This window comes from Bombina bombina, chromosome 3 (genome assembly GCF_027579735.1).
Source record: "Bombina bombina isolate aBomBom1 chromosome 3, aBomBom1.pri, whole genome shotgun sequence".
Taxonomy (NCBI): domain Eukaryota; kingdom Metazoa; phylum Chordata; class Amphibia; order Anura; family Bombinatoridae; genus Bombina; species Bombina bombina.
The window spans coordinates 636,140,872-636,161,299 of NC_069501.1; the positions used below are offsets into that span (position 1 = coordinate 636,140,872).

Sequence of the window (20,428 nt, forward strand, 5' to 3'; positions counted from 1 at the left end):
TCTGCTAGAAGAGTTTCAGAATTATCTGCTCTGCAGTGTTCTCCTCCTTATCTGGTGTTCCATGCAGATAAGGTGGTTTTACGTACTAAACCTGGTTTTCTTCCAAAAGTTGTTTCTAACAAAAACATTAACCAGGAGATTATCGTACCTTCTCTATGTCCGAAACCAGTTTCAAAGAAGGAACGTTTGTTGCACAATTTGGATGTTGTTCGCGCTCTAAAATTCTATTTAGATGCTACAAAGGATTTTAGACAAACATCTTCCTTGTTTGTTGTTTATTCCGGTAAACGGAGAGGTCAAAAAGCAACTTCTACCTCTCTCTCTTTTTGGATTAAAAGCATCATCAGATTGGCTTACGAGACTGCCGGACGGCAGCCTCCCGAAAGAATCACAGCTCATTCCACTAGGGCTGTGGCTTCCACATGGGCCTTCAAGAACGAGGCTTCTGTTGATCAGATATGTAGGGCAGCGACTTGGTCTTCACTGCACACTTTTACCAAATTTTACAAGTTTGATACTTTTGCTTCTTCTGAGGCTATTTTTGGGAGAAAGGTTTTGCAAGCCGTGGTGCCTTCCATTTAGGTGACCTGATTTGCTCCCTCCCTTCATCCGTGTCCTAAAGCTTTGGTATTGGTTCCCACAAGTAAGGATGACGCCGTGGACCGGACACACCTATGTTGGAGAAAACAGAATTTATGTTTACCTGATAAATTACTTTCTCCAACGGTGTGTCCGGTCCACGGCCCGCCCTGGTTTTTTTAATCAGGTCTGATAATTTATTTTCTTTAACTACAGTCACCACGGTACCATATGGTTTCTCCTATGCAAATATTCCTCCTTAACGTCGGTCGAATGACTGGGGTAGGCGGAGCCTAGGAGGGATCATGTGACCAGCTTTGCTGGGCTCTTTGCCATTTCCTGTTGGGGAAGAGAATATCCCACAAGTAAGGATGACGCCGTGGACCGGACACACCGTTGGAGAAAGTAATTTATCAGGTAAACATAAATTCTGTTTTTTGGGAGAAAGGTTCTTCAGGCAGTGGTTCCTTCTGTATAAAGAGCCTGCCTATCCCTCCCGTCATCCGTGTACTTTTGCTTTGGTATTGGTATCCCAGAAGTAATGATGACCCGTGGACTGATCACACTTAACAGAAGAAAACATAATTTATGCTTACCTGATAAATTCCTTTCTTCTGTAGTGTGATCAGTCCACGGCCCGCCCTGTTTTTAAGGCAGGTAAATATTTTTTAATTTATACTCCAGTCACCACTTCACCCTTGGCTTTTCCTTTCTCGTTGGTCCTTGGTCGAATGACTGGGAGTGACGTAGAGGGGAGGAGCTATATGCAGCTCTGCTGGGTGAATCCTCTTGCACTTCCTGTTGGGGAGGAGTAATATCCCAGAAGTAATGATGACCCGTGGACTGATCACACTACAGAAGAAAGGAATTTATCAGGTAAGCATAAATTATGTTTTTTAGCGTTTTTCTGCACAGCTAAAATTACAGACAGAGACATTCAGCTTCCTTCTGCATGATACAGGACATCTCTGAAGGGCTCAAAAGGCTTCAAAAGTCGTGTTTGAGGAGGGTAACAACCACAGTAGACCTGTGGCAGTTGTTGTGACTGTGTTAAAAACGTTTTTGTCATTTATTATTCCGTTTTTGGTATTAAGGGGTTAATCATCCATTTGCAAGTGGGTGCAATGCTCTGCTAACTTGTTACATACACTGTAAAAATTTCGTTAGTTTAACTGCCTTTTTTCACTGTTATTTCAAATTTTGTCAAAATTTGTTTCTCTTAAAGGCACAGTAACATTTTTTATATTGTTTGTGAACTTGGTTTAAAGTGTTTTCCAAGTTTACTAGTCTCATTGCTAGTCTGTATAAACATGTCTGACACAGAGGAAACTACTTGTTCATTATGTTTAAAAGCCATGGTGGAGCCCCATAGGAGAATGTGTACTAAATGTATTGATTTCACCTTAAACAGGAAAGATCAGTCTTTATCTATAAAAGAATTGTCACCAGAGGGGTCTGTCGAGGGGGAAGTTATGCCGACTAACTCAACCCACGTGTCGGAACCTTCGCCTCCCGCTCAAGGGACGCTCACTAATATGGCGCCAAGTACATCAGGGACCACCATAGCGATTACTTTGCAGGACATGGCTGCAATCATGAATAATACCCTGTCAGAGGTATTATCCAGATTGCCTGAATTGAGAGGCAAGCGTGATAGCTCTGGGGTTAGACGAGATACAGAGCGCGTAGATGCTGTAAGAGCCATGTCTGATACTGCGTCACAATATGCAGAACCTGAGGACGGAGAGCTTCAGTCTGTGGGTGACGTCTCTGAATCAGGGAGACCTGATTCAGAAATTTCTAATTTTAAATTTAAGCTTGAGAACCTCTGTGTATTGCTTGGGGAGGTATTAGCTGCTGTGAATGACTGTGACACAATTGCAGTGCCAGAGAAATTGTGTAGGCTGGATAAATACTATGCAGTGCCAGTGAGTACTGATGTTTTTCCAATACCTAAAAGGCTTACAGAAATTATTAGTAAGGAGTGGGATTAACCCGGTGTGCCCTTTTCCCCACCTCCTATATTTAGAAAAATGTTTCCAATAGATGCCACTACACGGGACTTATGGCAGACAGTCCCTAAGGTGGAGGGAGCAGTTTCTACTTTAGCAAAGCGTACCACTATCCCGATTGAGGACAGTTGTGCTTTTTCAGATCCAATGGATAAAAAATTAGAGGGTTACCTTAAGAAAATGTTTATTCAACAAGGTTTTATTTTACAGCCCCTTGCATGCATTGCGTCTGTCACTGCTGCGGCGGCGTTCTGGTTTGAGGCCCTGGAAGAGGCCATCCATACAGCTCCATTGACTGAAATTATTGACAAGCTTAGAACTCTTAAGCTAGCTAACTCATTTGTTTCTGATGCCATTGTTCATTTGACTAAACTAACGGCTAAGAATTCCGGATTCGCCATCCAGGCGCGTAGGGCGCTATGGCTCAAATCCTGGTCAGCTGATGTGACTTCAAAGTCTAAATTACTCAACATTCCTTTCAAGGGGCAGACCTTATTCGGGCCTGGTTTGAAAGAAATTATTGCTGACATTACTGGAGGTAAGAGTCATACCCTTCCTCAGGACAGGGCCATATCAAGGGCCAAACAGTCTAATTTTCGTGCCTTTCGAAATTTCAAGGCAGGTGCAGCATCAACTTCCTCTGCTTCAAAACAAGAGGGAACTTTTGCTCAATCCAAGCAGGCCTGGAAACCTAACCAGTCCTGGAACAAGGGCAAGCAGGCCAGAAAGCCTGCTGCTGCCTCTAAGACAGCATGAAGGAGCGGCCCCCTATCCGACAACAGATCTAGTTGGGGCAGACTCTCTCTCTTCGCCCAGGCGTGGGCAAGAGATGTTCAGGATCCCTGGGCGTTGGAGATCATATCTCAGGGATATCTTCTGGACTTCAAAGCTTCTCCTCCACAAGGGAGATTTCACCTTTCAAGATTATCTGCAAATCAGATAAAGAAAGAGGCATTCCTAAGCTGTGTACAAGACCTCCTTGTAATGGGAGTGATCCATCCAGTTCCGCGGACGGAACAAGGACAGGGGTTTTATTCAAATCTGTTTGTGGTTCCCAAAAAAGAGGGAACCTTCAGTCCAATTTTGGATCTCAAGATCCTAAACAAATTCCTCAGAGTTCCGTCATTCAAGATGGAAACTATTCGAACCATTTTACCCATGATCCAAGAGGGTCAGTACATGACCACAGTGGACTTAAAGGATGCCTACCTTCACATTCCGATCCACAAGAATCATCATTGGTTCCTGAGGTTTGCCTTTCTAGACAGGCATTACTAATTCCATTCGGGTTGGCTACAGCCCCAAGAATTTTTACAAAGGTTCTGGGCTCACTCCTGGCGGTCCTAAGGCCGCGAGGCATAGCAGTGGCTCCTTACCTAGACGACATCCTGATACAGGCATCAAGCTTTCAAATTGCCAAATCTCATACAGAGATAGTTCTGGCATTCCTGAGGTCGCATGGGTGGAAAGTGAACGAAGAAAAGAGTTCTCCATCTCCTCTCACAAGGGTTTCCTTCCTAGGGACTCTAATAGATTCTATAGAAATGAAAATTTACCTGACGGAGTCCAGGTTATCAAAACTTCTAAATGCTTGCCGTGTTCTTCACTCCATTCCGCGCCCCACGGTGGCTCAGTGCATGGAAGTAATCGGCTTGATGGTAGCGGCGATGGACACAGTGCCATTTGTGCGCCTGCATCTCAGACCGCTGCAATTATGCATGCTCAGTCAGTGGAATGGGGATTACACAGATGTGTCCCCTCTACTAAATCTGGATCAGGAAACCAGAGATTCTCTTCTCTGGTGGTTATCTCGGGCCCATCTGTCCAAGGGTATGACCTTTCGCAGACCAGATTGGACAATTGTAACAACAGATGCCAGCCTTCTAGGCTGGGGTGCAGTCTGGAACTCCCTGAAGGCTCAGGGTTCATGGACTCAGGAGGAGAAACTCCCCCCAATAAATATTCTGGAGTTAAGAGCAATATTCAATGCTCTTCTAGCTTGGCCTCAGTTAGCAACACTGCGGTTCATCAGATTTCAGCCGGACAACATCACGACTGTGGCTTACATCAACCATCAATGGGGAACCAGGAGTTCCCTAGCGATGTCAGAAGTCTCCAAGATAAATCACTGGGCAGAGACTCACTCTTGCCACCTGTCAGCGATCCATATCCCAGGTGTAGAGAACTGGGAGGCGGATTTTCTAAGTCGTCAGACTTTTCATCCGGGGGAGTGGGAACTCCATCCGGAGGTGTTTGCTCAATTGGTTCTCCGTTGGGGCAAACCAGAATTGGATCTCATGGCGTCTCGCCAGAACGCCAAGCTTCCTTGTTACGGATCCAGGTCCAGGGACCCAGAAGCGGCACTGATAGATGCTCTAGCAGCGCCTTGGTTCTTCAACCTGGCTTATGTGTTTCCACCGTTTCCTCTGCTCCCTCGTCTGATTGCCAAAATCAAACAGGAGAGAGCATCTGTGATATTGATAGCGCCTGCTTGGCCACGCAGGACCTGGTATGCAGACCTAGTGGACATGTCATCCTTTCCACCATGGACTCTGCCTCTGAGACAAGACCTTCTAATACAAGGTCCTTTCAATCATCCGAATCTACTTTCTCTGAGACTGACTGCATGGAGATTGAACGCTTGATCCTATCAAAGCGTGGCTTCTCCGAGTCAGTAATTGATACCTTAATACAGGCACGAAAGCCTGTCACCAGGAAAATTTACCACAAGATATGGCGTAAATATCTTCATTGGTGTGAATCCAAGAATTACTCATGGAGTAGGGTTAGGATTCCTAGGATATTGTCCTTCCTCCAAGAGGGTTTGGACAAAGGATTATCAGCTAGTTCTTTAAAGGGACAGATTTCTGCTCTGTCTATTCTTTTACACAAACGTCTGGCAGAAGTTCCAGACGTTCAGGCATTTTGTCAGGCTTTAGTTAGAATTAAGCCTGTGTTTAAACCTGTTGCTCCTCCATGGAGCTTAAACTTGGTTCTTAAAGTTTTTCAAGCGGTTCCGTTTGAACTCCTTCATTCTATTGATATCAAACTTCTATCATGGAAAGTTCTTTTTCTGATGGCTATTTCCTCGGCTCGAAGAGTCTCAGAGTTATCTGCCTTACATTGTGATTCTCCTTATCTGATTTTTCATTCAGATAAAGTTGTTCTGCGTACAAAACCTGGGTTTTTACCTAAGGTGGTTTCTAACAAGAATATCAATCAAGAGATTGTTGTTCCATCATTATGTCCTAATCCTTCTTCAAAGAAGGAACGTCTTTTGCATAATCTAGATGTAGTCCGTGCCTTGAAGTTTTACTTACAGGCTACTAAAGATTTTCGCGAAACATCTAACCTGTTTGTCGTTTACTCTGGACAAAGGAGAGGTCTAAAGGCCTCGGCAACCTCTCTTTCTTTTTGGCTTCGGAGTATAATCCGTTTAGCTTATGAGACTGCTGGACAGCAGCCTCCTGAAAGGATTACAGCTCATTCCACCAGAGCTGTGGCTTCTACCTGGGCCTTTAAAAATGAGGCCTCTGTTGAACAGATTTGCAAGGCTGCGACTTGGTCTTCGCTTCATACTTTTTCCAAATTTTCCAAATTTGACACTTTTGCTTCTTCGGAGGCTGTTTTTGGGAGAAAGGTTCTACAGGCAGTGGTTCCTTCCGTTTAAGTTCCTGCCTTGTCCCTCCCATCATCCGTGTACTTTAGCTTTGGTATTGGTATCCCACAAGTAATGGATGATCCGTGGACTGGATACACTTAACAAGAGAAAACATAATTAATGCTTACCTGATAAATTTATTTCTCTTGTAGTGTATCCAGTCCACGGCCCGCCCTGTCCTTTTAAGGCAGGTCTAAATTTAATTAAACTTCAGTCACCACTGCACCCTATGGTTTCTCCTTTCTCGGCTTGTTTCGGTCGAATGACTGGATATGGCAGTGAGGGGAGGAGCTATATAGCAGCTCTGCTGTGGGTGATCCTCTTGCAACTTCCTGTTGGGAAGGAGAATATCCCACAAGTAATGGATGATCCGTGGACTGGATATACTACAAGAGAAATAAATTTATCAGGTAAGCATAAATTATGTTTTTTCTCTTGTAACGTGTATCCAGTCCACGGATTCATCTATTACTTGTGGGATATTCTCCTTCCCAACAGGAAGCTGCAAGAGGATCACCCACAGCAGAGCTGTCTATATAGCTCCTCCCCTAACTGCCACTCCCAGTCATTCTCTTGCAGCTCTCGACAAGGGAAGTAGCTAGAGAGATGTGGTGAATTAATGTAGTTTATCTTCAATCAAAAGGTTGTTATTTTTAAACGGTGCCGGCATTGTACTGTTTTTTTTACCTCAGGCAGAAATTAGAAGAAGAATTTGCCTGAGGTTTTTGATGATCTTAGCAGGTTGTAACTAAGGTCCATTGCTGTTCTCACACATAACTGAAGAGTATGGGAGACTTCAGCTGGGAGAACGGCCTGCGGAATTAACTGCCCTGAGGTATGTTCAGTATATTTTTTTCTAGAGGATAATAAGAACTAGAAAATGCTGACAGTGCCTGATATAGTTAAGGTAAGCCTGATTGCAGTGATTTAATAACAACTGGCATCATGCTTGCAGTAAAGGGTAATTTTCATATTACTTTCTATTATGGCTTAGTATGTTAAACGTTATATATATAAGAAACGTTTTTACTGAGGTGATAAATCTTTATTTGGGGCCTAGTTTTCCACATGGCTGTTATTTTACTCCTAGGAATAGTCTTTTAAGGCCCTCTGACTTTGAGTGTATGCTGGGAGGGGCCTATTTCGCACTCTAATTGCGCAGTTGTTTATTACATCCTGAGACATCCAGCTTCCCTGAAGGAGTCCCCTGATATATTGGACCTCTGTAAAGGGTTTTTGTGCCTAAAAAAGTCGTTTTATGGGAAGGTAGGAGCCACAGTAGAGCTGTGGCAGTTTACTTGTCACTGTTATAACGGTTTTTACCGTTTTTTTTGCTTCGTTTTTGAACCTGAGGGGTTAATCATCCATTTGCAAGTGGGTGCAATGCTATTTTAGTCTATTATATACACTGTAAAAATTTCATAGAGTTAACTGCTTTTTTCACTGTTTTGCAGTTTTTGTGTTTGTTTTTTTCCCTTAAAGGCACAGTACCGTTTTTTATATTTTGCTTTTTCACATTAATTAAAGTGTTTTCAAAGCTTGCTGGTCTCATTACTAGTCTGTTAAACATGTCTGACATAGAGGAAACTCCTTGTTCATTATGTTTAGAAGCCATTGTGGAACCCCCTCTTAGAATGTGTACCAAATGCACTGATCTCACTATAAGTTATAAAGACCATATTCTGGCTTTAAAAGATTTATCACCAGAAGAAATTGACAAGGGGGAAGTTATGCCGACTAACTCTCCCCACGTGTCAGAGCCTTTAACTCCCGCTCAAGAGGCGCCAAGTACATCTAGCGCGCCCATTGCGTATACTTTACAAGACATGGCGGTAGTTATGAATCATACTCTTACAGAAGTATTGTCCAAACTGTCAAGGTTACAAGGAAAGCGAGACAGCTCTGGGACTAGAAAAAATACAGAGCTCTCTGACGCTTTAGTAGCTATGTCCGATATACCCTCACAATGTGCAGAAGCCGAAGAAGGAGAACTTCTATCTGTGGGTGATTTTTCTGACTCGGGGAAGACACTTCAACCTGATTCTGATATGTCTACATTTAAATTTAAGCTTGAACACCTCTGCTTGTTGCTCAGGGAGGTTTCAGCAACTCTGGATGACTGTGACGCCATTGTAGTCCCAGAGAAATTGTGTAAATTGGATAAATACTACGCAGTGCCTGTTTACACTGATGTTTTTCCAATACCTAAGTGGTTTTCAGAAATTATTACTAAGGAATGGGATAGACCAGGTGTACCGTTCTCTCCCCCTCCTGTTTTTAAAAAGATGTTTCCCATAGATGCCGTTACACGGGACTTGTGGCAAACGGTCCCTAAGGTGGAGGGAGCAGTCTCTACTCTAGCGAAGCGTACAACTATCCCTGTCGAGGACAGTTGTGCTTTTCTAGACCCAATGGACAAAAAATTAGAGGGTTACCTTAAGAAAATTTTTATTCAACAAGATTTAATTCTCCAGCCCCTTGCATGCATTGCCCCTGTCACTGCTGCTGTGGCCTTCTGGTTTGAGTCTTTAGAAGAGGCTCTACAGGTAGAAACCCCATTGGATGATATCCTTGACAAGCTTAAAGCCCTTAAGCTAGCCAATTCATTTGTTTCTGATGCCGTTGTTCATTTAACCAAACTAACGGCTAAGGTTTTGCTATTCAGGCACGTAGGGCACTATGGCTTAAATCCTGGTCAGCTGGCGTTACTTCAAAGTCTAAGCTTCTCATCATTCCCTTCAAAGGGCAGACCCTATTCGGGCCTGGACTGAAGGAGATAATTTCTGATATTACTGGAGGAAAAGGTCACACCCTTCCTCAGGATAGGTCCAACAATTTAAGGACCAAACAGTCTAATTTCTCCTACATTGGTGTGTCCGGTCCACGGCTTCATCCTTACTTGTGGGATATTCTCATTTCCTACAGGAAATGGCAAAGAGAGCACATAGCAAAAGCTGTCCATATAGCCCCCCCTCTGGCTCCGCCCCCCAGTCATTCTCTTTGCCGCTCTGAACAAGTAGCATCTCCACGGGGATGGTAAAGAGTATGTGGTGTTAGTTGTAGTTTTATTTCTTCTATCAAGAGTTTGTTATTTTAAAATAGTGCCGGTTTGTACTATTTACTCTACAACAGAAAGTGATGAAGATTTCTGTTAAAAGAGGAGTATGATTTTAGCACCAGTAACTAAAATCCATTGCTGTTCCCACGCAGGACTGTTGAAACCAGAGAATTTCAGTTGGGGGGAACAGTTTGCAGACTTATCTGCTTCAGGTATGACCAGTCTCTTTTCTTACAAGACCTAGTAATGCTAGAAGACTGTCAGTTTTCCCTTATGGGATCGGTAAGCCATTTTCTTAGACTCAGTAACAGAATTAAGGCTTATAAATTGGGCTCTATGCTGGTTGACACATTTGTGGGCTAAATCGATTTATTTTTATCATCTTTATATGACATTTGGAGTGTTTTGCAAACTTTAAAACACTTTTGGGAACGTTTATTTGCGCCTGGCAGTTGTTTAGACGCCTAATCTAGTCAGAAAGGCCCCTTCACTCTGGTATGCAGAGGGAGGAGGCCTCATTTTCGCGCCTCAGTTGCGCAGTTACTTCTATAGGCAGTGCATGCAGCTTCACATGTGAGGGTCCTGTGGCTTAGTAAAGGACTCAGAAAGGCTTATTTCAGTGGTGAATAACCCCTAAGGAAGGTAAAATCCGCAGCAAAGTCTGTGGCAGGGACTGTAGGGTGTTTTAACCGGTAAATTGGGATATTAGCTCCGGTTTGCTCATTTAAGGGTTTAGTGACTTGAAATTTGGTGTGCAATACTTTCAAAGCATTAAGACACTGGGGTATAAATTTCATAAAGATCGGATATTTCTTTGATAGTTTTTCGATCATTCAGAAATAAAAGTGTGCTCTTTTTATTATTTAAAGAGACAGTAACAGTTTTGTTTAAAATTGTTTTTATTGCATTAAAAACCTGCCTAAGTCTGTCTAACATGTCTATACCTTCAGATAGCATATGTTCTGTGTGTATGGAAGCCAAAGTGGTTCCCCCATTAAATGTATGTGCAAATTGTGCCATGGCGTCCAAACAAAGTAAGGACAGTACTGTCACATTCAATAAGGTTGCCCAAGATGATTCTTCAAATGAAGGTAGTGGGGATAGTTCATCATCCTCTCCTTCTGTGTCAACACCAGTTTTGCCTGCGCAGGCGATACCTAGTACATCTAGCGCGCCAATGCTTGTTACTATGCAGCAATTAACAGCAGTAATGGATAATTCTATAGCAGCTCTTTTATCCAAACTGCCAGCATTTCCCAGAAAGCGTGATTGCTCAGTTTTAAATACAGAGGATGAGCAAGTTGGCGCTGACGATAATTTATCTGTTATACCCTCACATCAATCTGAGTTGGCAGTGAGGGAGGGTCTGTCTGAGGGAGAAATTTCTGATTCAGGAAAAATTTCTCAGCAGGCAGAACCTGATATCGTTGCATTTAAATTTAAGCTAGAACATCTCCGCGCCCTGCTTAACGAGGTGCTATCTACACTTGATGATTGTGATTCTTTGGTGATTCCAGAAAAGTTGTGCAAAATGGACAAATTCCTAGAGGTCCCAGTGCACGCTGATGCTTTTCCGATACCCAAGAGGGTGGCGGACATAGTGACTAAGGAGTGGGAGAAGCCAGGTGTACCTTTTGTTCCACCTCCTATATTCAAGAAAATGTTCCCCATTGTCGACCCCAGAAGGGACGCATGGCATACGGTCCCTAAGGTAGAGGGGGTAGTTTCAACGTTAGCTAAGCGCACAACTATTCCTATAGAGGACAGTTGCGCTTTCAAAGATCCTATGGATAAAAAATTGGAAGGATTGCTTAAAAAGATTTTTGTTCAGCAAGCTTTCCTTCTTCAACCAATTTCGTGCATTATTCCTGTCACCACGGCGGCATCTTTTTGGTTCGAGGAACTAGAAAATTTGCTCCAAAAGGAGACTCCATATGATAAAGTCATGGACAGAATTCACGCACTAAAGTTGGCTAATTCCTTTATTTTGGATGCCGCTTTTCAATTGGAAAAATTCTGGTTTTGCAATAGTGGCGCGCAGGGCGCTTTGGCTAAAATCTTGGTCGGCGGATGTGTCGTCCAAAACAAAATTGCTTAATATTCCTTTCAAAGGTAAGACGCTTTTCGGGCCAGAATTGAAGGAGATTATTTCAGCCATGCCCTCCCACAGGATAGGCCTTTCAAGGCTAAGAACAAATCAAATTTTCGTTCCTTTCGTAATTTCAGGAACGGACCTGCTCCTAACTCTGCAGCCTCTAGACAAAAGGGTAACGCTTCCCAGCCTAAACCAGCATGGAAACCATTGCAACGCTGGAACAAGGGTAAACAGGCCAACAGGCCAAGAAGCCTGCTGCTGCTACCAAGACAGCATGAAGGGGTAGCCTTGGGCAAGTGATGTTCCGGATCCCTGGGCACTAGAAATAGTCTCTCAGGGGTATCTTCTAGAGTTCAAGGAACTTCCTCCAAGGGGACGGTTCCACATGACTCGCTTATCTTCAGACCAGATAAAGAGACAGGCATTCTTACATTGCGTAGGAGACCTATTAAAGATGGGAGTGATACACCCAGTTCCAACAGCGGAACAAGGTCTGGGTTTTTACTCAAACCTGTTTGTAGTTCCCAAAAAAGAAGGAACTTTCAGGCCAATTCTGGATTTAAAAATTCTAAACAAATTCCTCAGAGTTCCGTCATTCAAAATGGAAACCATTCGGACGATTTTACCAACGATCCAGGAGGGTCAATATATGACTACCGTGGACTTAAAGGATGCGTACCTGCATATTCCTATCCACAAAGATCATCATCAGTTCCTGAGGTTCGCCTTTCTGGACAAACATTACCAGTTCGTGGCTCTTCCATTCGGTTTAGCCACTGCTCCCAGAATTTTCACAAAGGTGCTAGGGTCCCTTCTAGCGGTCCTAAGGCCGAGGGGCATTGCTGTAGCACCTTACCTAGACGACATTCTAATCCAAGCGTCGTCCCTTTCCAAAGCAAGGGCTCATACAGACATTGTTTTAGCCTTTCTCAGGTCTCACGGGTGGAAGGTGTACATAGAAAAGAGTTCCCTGTCTCCATCCACAAGGGTTCCCTTTCTGGGAACAATAATAGATTCTGTGGAAATGAAGATTTTTCTGACAGAGGTCAGGAAGTTAAAGCTTCTAAACACTTGTCGAGTTCTTCAATCTATTCCTCAGCCTTCCATAGCTCAGTGCATGGAGGTAAAAGAATTAATGGTTGCAGCAATGGACGTGGTTCCCTTTGCTCGAATTCATTTAAGACCATTGCAACTGTGCATGCTCAAACAGTGGAATGGGGATTATGCAGACTTGTCTCCCCAGATTCAAGTAGACCAGGTAACCAGAGACTCACTCCTCTGGTGGTTGACTCAGGATCACCTGTCTCAGGGAATGAGTTTCCGCAGACCAGAGTGGGTCATTGTCACGTCCGACGCCAGTCTCTTAGGCTGGGGCGCGGTCTGGGACTCCCTGAAAGCTCAGGGTCTATGGTCTCGGGAAGAGTCTCTTCTCCCGATAAACATTTTGGAACTGAGAGCGATATTCAATGCGCTCCTGGCTTGGCCTCAACTAACGAAGGCCAGATTCATAAGATTTCAGTCGGACAACATGACGACTGTAGCGTACATCAATCATCAGGGGAGACAAAGAGTTCCTTGGCGATGAGAGAGGTATCCAAGATCATCAAATGGGCGGAGGATCACTCCTGCCATCTATCTGCAATTCACATCCCAGGAGTAAACAACTGGGAGGAGGATTATTTGAGTCGTCAGACTTTCCATCCGGGGGAGTGGGAACTTCACCCGGAGATCTTTGCCCAGTTAACTTTTAGGCATTCCAGATATGGATCTGATGGCGTCTCGTCAGAACTCCAAGGTTCCTCGCTACGGGTCCAGATCTAGGGATCCCAAGGCGACACTAGTGGATGCATTGGTGGCGCCTTGGTCGTTCAATCTAGCTTATGTGTTTCCACCGTTCCCTCTCCTTCCCAGGATTGTAGCCAGGATCAAACAGGAGAAGGCCTCGTGATTCTAATAGCTCCTGCATGGCCACGCAGGACTTGGTATGCAGACCTGGTGAATATGTCATCGGCTCCACCATGGAAGCTACCTTTTGAGGCAGGATCTTCTAGTACAAGGTCCATTCGAACATCCAAATCTAGTCTCTCTGCAACTGACTGCTTGGAAATTGAACGCTTGATTTTATCTAAGCGTGGGTTTTCAGATTCGGTTATAGATACTCTGGTTCAAGCCAGAAAACCTGTGACTAGGAAAATTTACCATAAGATATGGCAAAAATATATCTGTTGGTGCGAATCCAAGGGATACTCTTGGAGTAAACTTAAAATTCCTAGGATACTTTCCTTTCTCCAAGAGGGTTTGGATAAAGGTTTGTCAGCTAGTTCTCTAAAAGGACAGATATCTGCTCTGTCTGTTTTGTTGCACAAACGTCTGGCAGCAGTGCCAGATGTACAGGCATTTGTACAGGCGTTAGTCAGAATCAAGCCTGTCTACAGACCTATGACTCCTCCATGGAGTCTAAACTTAGTTCTTTCAGTTCTTCAAGGGGTTCCGTTTGAACCTTTACATTCCATAGATATTAAGTTACTATCTGGGAAAGTTCTGTTTTTGGTTGCTATTTCTTCTGCTAGACGAGTTTCTGAATTATCTGCTTTGCAGTGTACTTCACCCTATCTGGTATTCCATACAGATAAGGTAGTTTTAAGTACCAAGCCTGGTTTTCTTCCAAAAGTGGTTTCCAACAGGAATATTAACCAGGAAATAGTTGTTCCTTCTCTGTGTCCGAATCCAGTTTCGAAGAAGGAACGTTTGTTACATAACCTAGATATGGTTCGTGCTTTAAAATTCTATTTAGAAGCAACAAAGGATTTCAGACAGACATCATCCTTGTTTGTCGTCTATTCTGGTAAGAGGAGAGGGCAGAAAGCTACTGCTACTTCTCTTTCCTTTTGGCTGAAAAGCATCATCCGATTGGCTTATGAGACTGCCGGACGGCAGCCTCCTGAACGAATTACAGCTCACTCTACTAGAGCTGTGGCTTCCACATGGGCCTTCAAGAATGAGGCTTCTGTTGAACAGATCTGTAAGGCAGCGACTTGGTCTTCTCTGCATACTTTTGCCAAATTTTACAAATTCGATACTTATGCTTCTTCGGAGGCTGTTTTTGGGAGAAAGGTTTTGCAAGCTGTGGTGCCTTCCGTTTAGGTTACCTGACTTGTTCCCTCCCTTCATCCGTGTCCTAAAGCTTAGGTATTGGTTCCCACAAGTAAGGATGAAGCCGTGGACCGGACACACCAATGTAGGAGAAAACAGAATTTATGTTTACCTGATAAATTTCTTTCTCCTACGGTGTGTCCGGTCCACGGCCCGCCCTGGCTTTTAGTCAGGTTTAAAATTTTTATTTTTTGTACACTACAGTCACCACGGCACCTTATAGTTTCTCCTTTTTCTCCTAACCGTCGGTCGAATGACTGGGGGGCGGAGCCAGAGGGGGGGCTATATGGACAGCTTTTGCTGTGTGCTCTCTTTGCCATTTCCTGTAGGGAATGAGAATATCCCACAAGTAAGGATGAAGCCGTGGACCGGACACACCGTAGGAGAAAGAAATTTATCAGGTAAACATAAATTCTGTTTTTCGTGTCTTTCGAAACTTCAAGAGTGGCGCAGCTTCAACTTCCTCTAATACAAAACAAGAGGGAAATTTTGCCCAGTCCAAACCGGTCTGGAGACCTAACCAGACTTGAAACAAAGGAAAGCAGGCCAAAAAACCTGCTGCTGCCTCTAAGACAGCATGAAAGATAAGCCCCCGATCCGGTAACAGATCTAGTAGGGGACAGACTTTCTCTCTTCGCCCAGGCTTGGGCAAGAGATGTCCAGGATCCCTGGGCATTGGAAATTGTGTCCCAGGGATATCTTCGGGACTTCAAAGCTTCTTCCCCAAAAGGAAGATTTCATCTCTCACAATTATCTGCAAACCAGATAAAGAGAGAGGCATTCTTACATTGTGTTCAAGACCTCCTAGTTATGGGAGTGATCCACCCAGTTCCAAAGGAAGAATAGGGGCAAGGCTTCTATTCAAATCTGTTTGTGGTTCCCAAGAAAGAGGGAACCTTCAGACCAATCTTAGATCTCAAGATCCTAAACAAATTTCTCAGGGTCCCATTCTTCAAGATGGAGACTATTCGAACCATCCTACCTATGATCCAGGAGGGTCAATATATGACTACTGTGGACTTAAAGGATGCTTATCTGCACATTCCGATAAACAGAGATCATCATCGGTTTCTCAGGTTCGCCTTCCTAGACAGGTATTACCAGTTTGTGGCTCTTCCCTTTGGGTTAGCTACGGCACCAAGAATCTTTACGAAGGTTCTGGGGTCACTCCTAGCGGTCCTAAGGCCGCGGGGTATAGCAGTAGCCCCTTACCTAGATGACATTCTAATGCAGGTGTCGAATTTTCAAATCGCCAGGTCCCATACAGACATTGTTCTGGCATTTCTGAGGTCACATGGGGGGAAAGTGAACGAAGAAAAAAGTTCTCTATCCCCTCTCACAAGAGTTTCCTTCCTAGGAACTCTGATAGATTCTGTAGAAATGAAGATTTACCTGACAGAGGCCAGGTTGTCAAAACTTCTAAATTCCTGCCGTGTTCTTTATTCTACTTCTCGCCCTTCAGTGGCTCAGTGTATGGAAGTAATCGGCTTAATGGTAGCGTCAATGGACATAGTGCCGTTTGCCCGCCTACATCTCAGACCTCTGCAACTCTGCATGCTCAGTCAGTGGAATGGGGATTACACAGATTTGTCCCCTCTACTAAATCTAGATCAAGAGACCAGGGGTTCTCTTCTCTGGTGGTTATCTCGGGTCCATCTGTCCAAGGGTATGACCTTCCGCAGGCCAGATTGGACAATAGTAACGACAGATGCCAGCCTTCTGGGCTGGGGTGCAGTCTGGAACTCCCTGAAGGCTCAGGGCTTGTGGACTCAGGAGGAGACACTCCTTCCGATAAACATTCTGGAACTAAGAGCGATATTCAATTCTCTTCAGGCTTGGCCTCAGCTAGCTGCGGTCAGGTTCATCAGATTTCAGTCGGACAACATCACGACTGTAGCCTACATCAACCATCAAGGGGGAACAAGGAGTTCCCTAGCAATGTTGGAGGTTTCAAAAATAATTCTATGGGCAGAGGTTCACTCTTGCCATCTATCAGCTATCCATATCCCAGGAGTAGAGAACTGGGAGGCGGATTTTCTAAGTCGACAGACTTTTCATCCGGGGGAGTGGGAACTCCATCCGGAGGTGTTTGCACAGTTGATTCAACTTTGGGGCAAACCAGAACTGGATCTCATGGCGTCTCGTCAGAACTTCCTTGTTACGGATCCAGGTCCAGGGATCCCAAGTCAGCGCTGATAGATGCTCTAGCAGCGCCTTGGTCTTTCAACCTGGCTTATGTGTTTCCACTGTTTCCTCTGCTCCCTTGTCTGATTGCCAAGATCAAGCAGGAGAGAGCTTCAGTGATTTTGATAGCACCTGCGTGGCCATGCAGGACTTGGTATGCAGATCTGGTGGACATGTCATCCCTTCCACCATGGACTCTACCGCTGAGGCAGGACCTTCTACTTCAGGGTCCTTTCAACCATCCAAATCTAATTTCTCTGCGTCTGACTGCTTGGAGATTGAACGCTTGATTTTATCAAAACGTGGTTTCTCAGAATCGGTCATAGATACCTTAATTCAGGCTCGAAAGCCTGTCACCAGGAAAATCTATCATAAGATATGGTGTAAATATCTTCATTGGTGTAAATCCAAGGGTTACTCATGGAGTAAAGTCAGGATTCCCAGGATATTATCTTTTCTCCAAGGATTGGAGAAGGGATTGTCAGCTAGTTCCTTAAAGGGACAGATTTCTGCTCTGTCTATTCTTTTGCACAAGCGTCTGGCGGATGTTCCAGACGTTCAGGCGTTTTGTCAGGCGTTAGTTAGAATCAAGCCTGTGTTTAAACCTGTTGCTCCGCCATTGAGTTTAAATTTAGTTCTTAAAGTTCTTCAAGGGGTTCCGTTTGAACCTCTGCATTCCATAGATATCAAGCTTTTATCTTGGAAAGTTCTGTTTTTGGTAGCTATCTCTTCGGCTCGAAGAGTTTCAGAGTTATCTGCCTTGCAGTGTGATTCCCCTTATCTGATCTTCAATGCAGATAAGGTAGTTTTGCGTACCAAACCTGGGTTTTTACCTAAGGTGGTATCTAATAAGAATATCAATCAGGAGATTGTTGTTCCGTCACTGTGTCCTAATCCTTCTTCAAAAAAGGAACGTCTATTACACAATCTTGACGTGGTTCGTGCTTTAAAGTTTTATTTACAAGCTACTAAAGATTTTCGTCAAACATCTGCATTGTTTGTTGTCTACTCTGGACAGAGGAAAGGCCAAAAGGCTTCAGCAACTTCTATTTCCTTTTGGTTAAGAAGTATAATCCGCTTAGCTTATGAGACTGCTGGCCAGCAGCCTCCTGAAAGAATTACAGCTCATTCCACTAGAGCGGTGGCTTCCACATGGGCTTTTAAAAATGAGGCTTCTGTTGAACAGATATGTAAGGCGGCGACTTGGTCTTCGCTTCATACTTTTTCTAAATTCTACAAATTTGATACTTTTGCTTCTTCGGAGGCTATTTTTGGGAGAAAGGTCTTACAGGCAGTGGTGCCTTCCGTTTAAGCGCCTGCCTTGTCCCTCCCTTCATCCGTGTCCTATAGCTTTGGTATTGGTATCCCACAAGTAATGGATGAATCCGTGGACTGGATACACCTTACAAGAGAAAACAAAATTTATGCTTACCTGATAAATTTATTTCTCTTGTGGTGTATCCAGTCCACGGCCCGCACTGTCATTTTAAGGCAGGTGTTTTTTATTTTTAAACTACAGTCACCACTGCACCCTATAGTTTCTCCTTTCTCTTGCTTGTCTTCGGTCGAATGACTGGGAGTGGCAGTTAGGGGAGGAGCTATATAGACAGCTCTGCTGTGGGTGATCCTCTTGCAGCTTCCTGTTGGGAAGGAGAATATCCCACAAGTAATGGATGAATCCGTGGACTGGATACACCACAAGAGAAATAAATTTATCAGGTAAGCATAAATTTTGTTTTTTGCACCGATACAGTATTTTGATGTCCCCAGCTAGTGCCAAAATTGTGGACGGTGTACTATAATATTTGCCATTGAGTGCATACGTGCAAGGGGTATTTGCAAGTTTATTATAGGCGTTGTGCTCTAATATTTGACTGCGGCAGTGAGCGCATGCGTTGAAAGGGTATTAGCAAGTTTATTGTGGACGTAAGCGTTATGTAGGTAGGCAAACGTAATGCGGTAGGCAAACACAACAGAACACCGGCCCTTTGCTCTATTTTAAGACAGTGATTACAGGATATCTGTGAACGTTGAAGATGAGTTGTTTTTTTTTTGTCCTTACCTCATCTACTATGTATGTTCCAATGTTTTATAACCAAACTTTATGTATAACTTAGGCCATGTGGTGTTCTCAAATCAACAGGTCTGCAGCAACTGAAAGAAAAGCCAAAGGAATGGTCTAGTGGATTCAGCCTTTCACCATTGTCAAGTGTAGTGAAGGACACAGAAAGCTTGGACCCAGATGTGCACTTATGCCAGCGTGTTGAAAATACAATAATTGAAATCATTAACATGAGTGTTACAGGAGTATAGCAATTTTCTAATTCTTGTTGTCCTGTATGATATCCAAATAAGCATTAGAAATGCTGTGGTTAAGAAGCAAGTAGCTGAAAACTTGATGTCCTTATGGATTTTGTTGTAAATTATCTTGTTTATGAATAGAAAGTGGGAATTGAAAATGGCCTTTGTTTTATTAGGATACTCTAGCACAACTGGAAAACCTTTAAAGGAATGATGTCATATAGGGATATTATTGACTAAACTCGTTGGAGAATATTTTTAAATAAATTACTATGTATTTTTCAGAGATTTTTTTTTTTATGTATTACAAATTTAATTAGATGATCAAACAAAGAGTACTTGAATAGTAAATAATACGGAACTGTAATGTTTACTGCATTGTTTAACAGTTATTCTGTATTTGAACATGTAACCTTGATACTACTTTCCAACAAAAGACTTGCACACTTCATTCAGCAGAAATTTCTGTAATAATTGCAGCTCTCAATCCAATTATTCCAAATAGGAGACACACCTATACATTTAAATTAGGGTTGTCGTATGAAGTTCAGGAATGGCAAGAATTGACAAAGCAAAAATGTTTGGTAACCATTAGCGTAAAAGTTCAGATTTAAAGAGCATGGGTATTTGAATTTCATATCTATAATAAAAAGTAACTTATAGTGAATCTTCATTACATCTGATGAATTAAACGCCATCTAAAATATCACTAATATTTACCATCACTTTAAGAAAGTGTTTGTTTAAATATTAGTTCTGTGTATAAAAAAAGTTAAAGTGTACTTACAATTTTTGTTATCTGGCCATGAAAAATATATTTATTTTTAACATATAAATTAATTTGCCTTATTGGAATATAAAGGCATTGTTTCAATTGCTGTTGTAAATGGGTAGTAACATAAAAACTTCACCATAGACATTAAAGTGAATGTCAATTTTGATGAATCGGTGCCCGGTTTTTAAAAATCCTATTAAAAAAGGGGGCACTTTCATTCATCAAACTTTACATTTCACTCATTTTGTTAAAAAACGTACCTTTTAATTTTGAAAGCCGCTCCAGTGATTACCCTTCCTGCCGCTCATCACTTCATACGTCAGCAATGACTAATATGGCATCCTCCAATTACGGCTTCCCCCCTAGGGTAATCATTGCCTGAGGCAACGCCGTGATTGCAGGAAGCCGGATTTGTAATTTTTGACATATGAAGAGGCTTGCAACGGGCGCTGGAGCGGCTTTCAAGATTAAAAGGTAAGTATTTTAACAAAACGAGTGAAATGTAAAGTTTGATGAATGAAAGTGCCCCTGTTTTTAATAGGTTTTTTTAAAAACGGGCACTGATTCATCAAACTTAACATTCACAGGGAGATAACCAGTTTTATACAGT

At 43.1% G+C, this 20,428-nt stretch overlaps 1 protein-coding gene across 1 annotated transcript in view; it reads left to right on the top strand.

Moving 5' to 3' along the window:
• INTS2 (integrator complex subunit 2) overlaps positions 1–19,329 on the top strand; it is a 187,617-nt gene extending 168,288 nt beyond the window's left edge. The window contains exon 24 of the mRNA XM_053707342.1: positions 18,886–19,329. Coding sequence (XP_053563317.1) covers positions 18,886–19,055 — 170 coding nt within the window. The 3' untranslated portion in view covers positions 19,056–19,329. The remainder of the gene's footprint in view (positions 1–18,885) is intronic.
• Positions 19,330–20,428: the final 1,099 nt, after the last annotated feature.